The sequence below is a fragment of the Echinops telfairi genome, unplaced genomic scaffold (assembly GCF_000313985.2).
Source record: "Echinops telfairi isolate 266 unplaced genomic scaffold, ASM31398v2 ScPeMD7_5;HRSCAF=22, whole genome shotgun sequence".
In the NCBI taxonomy this organism is placed as follows: domain Eukaryota; kingdom Metazoa; phylum Chordata; class Mammalia; order Afrosoricida; family Tenrecidae; genus Echinops; species Echinops telfairi.
Window position 1 is genome coordinate 13,575,337 of NW_022103901.1, and position 7,449 is coordinate 13,582,785.

Genomic DNA, 7,449 nt, shown 5'->3' on the forward strand with positions numbered 1-7,449 from the left:
GGGTCCAGAAGGGACAGTGTACTTGGCAGGTGCCCCCCAAGTGGACCCCGGATGGGCTGTCCTTCCCCTGTGGAGGGGGGCCTCTGCACCCTCTCATCCGGCCTCATTCCATCCCCCAGCGGAAGGCCACCCCGACGTGCATCTGTGCTCTGTCCCCCTCCTCGGGGCCGCCCCTTCCCCTGTCTGGAACCCAGCCTGGGGAGAAAGAGCCACTGAAATCCGCAGCCCGGTTCGAAAGCCCCAGTGCCTGCCGGCCTCTGTGACCTTGAGCCAGGTCTTCCCACTCTGGGCCTCAGTTTCCCTGTCTGTCCAGTGCCGGACAGGGAGGCTGGACCCTGGTCCTGGCTGGCAGAGCAGAAATAGGCATCCTGCCATCGGGGATTCAGAGGCAATTGGAGTGTACAGGCAACCTTTATGGGGGGGCTTCACCTCACCTCGCTCTGCACCAAACCCAATACCTGCCGTCAGCCTCGGCCCTGAGATCCACTGCCCCCAGCTTCCACTTCAGATCCATGCCCTTTGCTGGGGTCCAAGGCTTGGGCGTACACCACAGTTGGTGCTCAAAGCCCCCTACGACTTCCCCAGCCCAGCGCAGGCTGGGGTCTCCTTCCCTGAGTGGCTGCCACCCAGCCACCACATACGCTGACCAGGTGCCAGGGCAGGTCCTGAGTCTGGGTCACTTGCCCACCCTCCCCTCCCCTGGAGTTCCCGTCAGCCTTTTGCCCAGGCCTGCTTGGGTCAAATGCCCACCTCCCCTGCCTTGGGACCCCCGGGACCCCGTGGAGAGACAGGCCATGGCCTTGAGCCTGGCTGTGTGACCCTGTGACCCAAGCAAGCCTTGCCCTTCTCTGGAGTTCAGTCTCCCCAACTGTACAGTGGGATGGGGCAGGCCTGGGGGCTTCTGAGGTCCACCAGTCCAAGGTGGCAGGCCCCAGGGATGACTAAGCATGCCTACGGCTGGCTTGAAGAGGTGCCAGGCCTCCCCGGAGCAGGTGTCTGTCTGGGAGCGCCCAGCTCTGCAGCCCCAGCCCCTGGTCAGAACAGGCATGGCAAAGGTTTGGTTGGGGCCCACACCTCTCCCCAGAGGCTGCTGCCCAGGATGCCCTAGCCCAGTCCATGCCCTTAGGGAGTCCGCTTAGCCCCTCTTTCTGGGCAGACTGGGCCCAGAGGGGTACAAGGGCTGTGACAGAAGTGTGACCTTATTTCCAAGTCCCATCTCCCCCTTTCCCTCCCTTTATCCTGTCAGACCCCTGAGTTGGAGAATGTTGTTGCTCCTCCCCCTCCTCAGTTTACTGACCGGGAAACTGAGGCCCGGAGAGGCTTGGGGACTGAGCCAGTGCTTCACTACCAACACTCAGACTGCACTGTGAACATCCATGGGGTGAGCAGGGTGGACTGGGCCTGTTCCCCCCTCGTGAGATTGCTCCCGACCCCACTCTCACCCCTGCAGGAAGTGAGTTGCCCGTGTGTGCGAGCTGTGGCCAGAGGATCTATGATGGCCAGTACCTCCAGGCCCTGAACGCTGACTGGCATGCAGATTGCTTCAGGTAGGCAGGGGCTGGTCGGGTGGCATGCCCAAGGGAGGGGCCAGCCAGACACCAGAGGCTGGCCAGCAAGGAACCCCGGTGCCTTCCAGGGCAGTCTCTGGCTGTGACTACCAGCAGGTGCCCCTTCTCTGGCTTCAGTTTCCCTGCCTTACAACATCTCTAAAGGTCCCTCTAGGTGACCTGGGGGTCAGGGAGGGTGGACAGAGGAGGAGGTGGGCAGTGGAAGGCAGTGGGCCCTGCCTTCCCAAGGCTCTCACTCTTTGCTGAGCCCTCCCCATCCCCCATTTTTATGAAGATGTGTAGCCTGCGGGGTCAACCCCTCCAGACAGACAGACAGACCGACCCCCAAGCATCGGAGAAGAGTGGTAGCCAAGGACAGGGTCCAGCCCCCAGGGACCCAGTGGTGGCCCAGTGAAGCCAACAGGACCATCCCGAGAAGCCAGGTGGCAAGTCTCCAGGGATGTGGGATTTTGTACGGAGACGGAATTCCAGGCCAAGGGCCTAGCATGGCGTGGAGGCGTGACCAGGCCTGGCCTGGGTGAACAGTGCAGTTCTGAGCCCGAAGTGCCATAGAGGGGGCACAAAGCAGTCCCCACAGCCAGGGGCACCAGCAGGCAGCTGTTGGGATTTGGAGGTTAGGCAGTGGGAGCGAATAAGTCACCAGGTTTGGTTTGGCTTTCTAAATAACGTGTAACGGTTTCCATCACGCTTTGTCGAGGCCAGTACTGCCCGAGGCACCCTGCACCAATAAATGTTGTTTCCCTTTCACCCCGAGGAGAGAAGACTGAGAGAGGTTAATTCTTCTGACCAAGCTCACCCAGCTGGAGGGTCGAGGGAGTGGACACACAGCAGGCATACAGGCACTGGGGAATACGGGCACTGGGGAGGCCAGGAGAGAGGCAGACCCCCACCCTGGGGTCCCAAGTAGGGCACTCAAGCAGGAGGGCCTTCAGAGAGGAAGAGAAAACATCAGGTACCAAGGCAGGCCTGGCCATGGGGGGCCGTGCAGGTGATGGAGGGGAGCAGGGACAGCTCTCTGGGTCAGAGGACAGAATGAGGATCGATTTGTGGAGAACCCTGAGCACCAAGCCGTGGCCTGCCCTTGGGGTCAGGGTGGTGGATAGACATGCTGGTCAGAGCCGGCAGCCCAGCAGGCAGGGAATGGTCAGACACGGTAGTTCAAAGCCTGGGCTCGTGACGGCTGGCCCAGGACAGTGGCTGAGGGTAGTCACGGAGTAGGCTGACTGGTGGTAGGGAGTGGGGGGTCCAGAAGGGACAGTGTACTTGGCAGGTGCCAACCTTAGCAGCCCACACCCATGAAGCACCCTCCATGCCTCTGCGTGAAGCCTTCGACATACCCTTCAGGTCCTGGTTACCCGCAGGTCAGCTTTGGCAACCTTCCGTAGGTTCAAGTTCATGAGAAAATGGGATAAAAGGATAACAAGATCCCTCCCCCAATTCTTTGCAGCCCCCCACCCCACCCCCATCCCCATCCTGCTGTCAAACCCAGAAGAAGGGAGCCCTGCCCGGTCCTATTACCATCTTTGTGATGAGGACCATGGTTGAGATGGTTGTTAGGGTCCAGTCCCCCCCACTGAGGGGTTCCCAAGTGTTCTTCGCCGTCCAATGTGCCATACCTCATGCCCTTGCCCAGAGGTGGTTAGGTGCCATCGGGTTGGCACCAACTCACAACATCCCCTGCCCAACAGAAGGAAACAGTGCCCGGTCCTGCACCCTCCTCGTGTGTCCTTTGGGAGCCTCTGGGCACAGTCACTGTGTCAGTCCATCTCCTTGAGGGCCCCCCTCTTTTTCTCAACCCTCTTATTTCATCAAACAAGACGTCCTTCTCCAGGGACTGGTCCCTCTTGGTAACATGATACGCAAAGCACCAGAGAAACCCCAAAACCCACGCTCACTGCACAGCACAGCAACCATATAGGACAGGGTAGAACCGCCGCCCCATCCCCCACCCCCATGAATTCCCAAGCCTGTAAAGCCCTGTCTTTCTCCCGCAGAGCAGCTGATGGTTTTGAACTGCTGACCTTGTGGTTAGCAGCCCAGCGCTTAACCGCTATACCAACGGGGGTCCTACGAAGTGCCATAGTACAGGGACCATTATTTGTCCCATTGGCACATGAGAGACAGGTTCAGAGACAGTAATGACGTGCTGAAGGTTGCACAGCCGAGAGCTGAAGCCCCGGCCTGTGTCCGTCCGACTCAAGGGCTGCAGATCTGGAGGGGGAGCGCGGGCGAGCGGGTGGGGACTGGTGAAAGCAGGGGCAGAGTCCAAAGCAGTCCTGGACGTGTTCTAACCTGGGTGCTGGGAAGTGGGGCGGTGGTCCTGTTGGTTCCGGTGGAGGTGGGGGTTGGCGGAGAGGCTGTGGCCATCCAGGGTGGTGATGCCCTGAGGCCAGGGAGGGTGAATCCCCGCAGAGCTGGGGGAGGCGTGGATGCACGGGGGTTTTAACCTCCAGGGAAGGTGGGAGGAGCAGGGCAGGGCAGCCTCTGGAGGGAAGCTGAGGAGGAGGCACAAGGGCATCTGACCTTATTGAGTCCCCTGCCCTGCATCTTTGGGGGAGGATGAGGCCCCCGGGGTGGGGGCAGGAGGGAGAAGGCAGGTTGGCTGCCTCTGGTATGGCAGGAGGTCAGGGCGTGAAGGCTCCCACAGGAGGGCAGGCCCACAGGTCTTGGCACTAAGAATGGCCCGTGGCATCTCACTTAGGGGTGTGTCATGGCTGCCCCAGTCTTCCTGCCTCTCCCAACAGCCCCCAAAGCAGGGGAGCTGGCAGTGCCCTCCGCAGCTCCCCGAGGGTCTTGACTGGCTAAGGCTACCCTTCACAGACAGCCGAATGGGGAGCTGTAGGCACTGAGGTCCGGGGACAGCCCGGCCGAGTCATGGCTGAGGCTGACACAGCCCCAGGGCTCTGAGGCCATGGGCCTGGGCCTGCTCTAGAGACCCACCCTGCAGCATCCTAACCCCTCTGAGGTGCTCCAGGAGGAGAGGCTGGGGGGGTGGGGGGGCAGCCTGTCCCCTCCAGGGCAGGGTAAGGAAGAGATCCCCAGACACCCTTCCCACCAGGCTGCCCTTCGTGGCTCAGGGACCACCCAGGCCCCTGCAGCAGTTCAGTAGTTGCACGTAGTCACAGGACACCCCTCTGCATCAGGCCTGTGAGGTGGGTGCCATTTCACCGGTAAAGAAGCAGAGACACATCGTTCAGTGAGTCACCCCCCACCCCACCCCCACCCCCATGTCCCACGCTTAGGAAGAAGCGGAGTAGGTCCAACTCACCCCCGACTGACAGACGGACTTGGAGCCTGTACTTAGCACACCTCTTCCAAGGACAGGGCCCTGACTTTTGGGAGTTTCCCATCTCACACCACAACCACACCAAGCCAGACTCCGTGCCATTGTGTCAGTGCCCACTCACAGCAGCCCTATAAGACAGGGCAGAACTGCCCCTGTGGGTTTCCAAGACTGTCACTGTTGACAGGAGTAGAAAACCCCGTCTTTCTCCGGCAGAGCTGCCGGCAATTTAGGACTGCCGACCTTGCGGTTAACCACCCCGCCAGCCACCGGGGCTCCTCTCTCTTCTCACAGGAGGGGCGTGGGGTGGGGACAAACAAACAAATTTACTGTCCTCGGGTTGATGCCGACTCCTAGCAACTCCGCAGGACAGGGCTGCTGTGGGTTTCCGAGACTAACTCTTCACAGAAAGCCTCCTCTGTCTCCCTCCGAGAAACTGGTGGTTTCAAACTGCTGACCTCGGGGTTAGCAGCCCAAAGCACAGCCCACCGCATGCCCGGGACTGCTTTCCCACCGAAGAGAGCCCGGCAAAAGCCTAAATATCATGCCAGATGCTGGGAGCCACGGGCGCTCTGAGGAAGTGTCCTTTGAGCAGAGAACCAAGCTAGGTGAGGGAGGGGCAATCCGGGCTGGACCCTGCACGTGCAAAGGCCCTGAGGTAGGAAAGCGCTTGACACCTCTGAGGAACAGAGTTCCTCAGTGCGGCTGGAGTTGGGGCGCTGGGTGAGTGTTGGGGGTAGTCAGGGGCAGTAGTGGCGCAGAGCCTGGTGGGCTCAGTGACTCTCAAGGCCTGAGCACCTGTGTGGAAGCTCACAGGTAGACAGAGCCACTTGTGTTGAGACCCAGGGCCCAGGGAAGGAACTGCTGCCCGGGTTACATGCGTCCCTTCTGTGGGCAGCAGGAAGGTTGCCACAGGCCCAAGGGAAGCCCCTGTTCTCGGTGCTGAAGCTTATCTGCTTCGAACCCCACCATCCTCCAGCTCGTCACCCCCGGGACTACCATTTCTCTATCCCTGTTACCACTCAGAAGTTACAGCCAAGCCCAGAGTCGTCCTGGCTCCCCTCTCCCAGTTGCTGCCTCTGGGAGGTCCTTTCCCGGAAGCCTGCAGTGCAAGTGCCCCTGGACAGTGGTCGCTCTGGTAACATCTCCCTGGAGGCTGGGTGGGTCTCCCTAGACGAGGAGGGCTGGCCCTGTGGGACCTTCCCCGTGAAGGAAGACGCCCTATCCATGGGAAGTCGGCCTGTGTTCCCATGGGGGCTGCACCGGAAGCGGCAGCTGATTTCAAGCTTGTCCCTGAGCCCGGGGAGGCTCAGTGTCAGGCAGAAGTGGAGGGGCCTGCAGGGCGTGCAGGGCCCAGTGCCTGCTAAGTGTGACCACAGCCCCCGCCTGGGGTCAGAACCTAGCTCCCTCCCCTCTGGCTGCCCAAGCTGCTTCCTGTTTCTGGGCTCAGACCAGAGCCTCATGCCCCGAGATACTGAGTCTTCCTCCCATGCCGGGTGGCCACACCTTCAGCCGCCTCCAATCCTGAGTGTCTGCAGCTGGACAGGGAAGTGGCCCGTGGGCCCGATTCCGCTGTTGTCCCTTGAGGCTGCGAGGGTTCCCTGCCCAGCTCCCAAGGATGCTAGACTCAGTCCTGACCAGACGCCGCTTCCTCAGAGGGGCCAAGTAAGTGGAGTGCCCTCCTCCCCACCTGCCCTGGACCCTAGATAGGGCCCCGGGGGTGAGGGCTGGGAGGACCTGTGGGCCAGATCCACCCAGGTCCCGGTCCTGAGGCAGGAGAACTGAAATTACTTGGCCACTGTAGCCTGGGGTGGGGAGGGGCTCAGGAACACTGGCCGTTCTAGATGTTTCCTTTGATGTGAGGCTAGTCCTTCAGCTATTGTGTCTTCTCCCTGGTGTTCGGGGCACCCCTGGGTGGGATGGGACCCAGCCTCATGGAGGGTGCTACCACTCTGGCCCAGCCCACCTATCCCTGCCCTGAGAGAGGGACACTCCCCCAGGTGGCTTAGGGGCAGGCTCTCTCTCTGCACCTCACACCCTGGCATTCTCTCCATACCCTGTCATACAGCTGTGGGACACCTGAAGAGCCAGGCCTGTCTCACCCCCACCCCCTCCCCTGGCTCCCGGCTGGGACAGACATGTCCTGGGTTCCTCTGTGTTGCCCATCAGCAAAGGTCCACTGAGGCCCCTGAGGGCTAGCCACTGGGCTGGGCTGCATCCCCTGGCTGACTTGGGGATCAAAAAGTGGCAAGTGGCCCCAGGAACCAGGGTCTGGGGAGATTGGTGGGCCAACCGAGCCAGGTGGTGTCGGGGGCGGGCACGATGAGACACACATGCATGCACGCTTACAGAGCCTGGGTGACTTATTGCTGGGGCTTCCACGGCGTGCAGTGACCATGAATGATGAGTGTCCCTGAGAGTGATGGGGTGGGCACTTCCAGGCTGCAGGAGAGCATTCGCTTAGGGCAGATGGATGACTGGACAGCCCTGTCCACAGGGGCTCAGCCCTCCCACCGGGGTGGCTAGGGGCCTGCTTCCTGCCGGGGCCGGGCTGGTGGGTGGAGCATTCGCTTAGGGCAGATGGATGACTGGACAGCC

At 61.2% G+C, this 7,449-nt stretch overlaps 1 protein-coding gene across 1 annotated transcript in view; it reads left to right on the forward strand.

The window, feature by feature from the left end:
* Positions 1 to 7,449, forward strand: part of LIMK1 (LIM domain kinase 1) — a 41,646-nt gene that overhangs the window by 19,952 nt on the left and 14,245 nt on the right. The window contains exon 17 of the mRNA XM_045284738.1: positions 1,420 to 1,547. Within this exon, the coding sequence (XP_045140673.1) occupies positions 1,420 to 1,547 (128 nt within the window). The remainder of the gene's footprint in view (positions 1 to 1,419; positions 1,548 to 7,449) is intronic.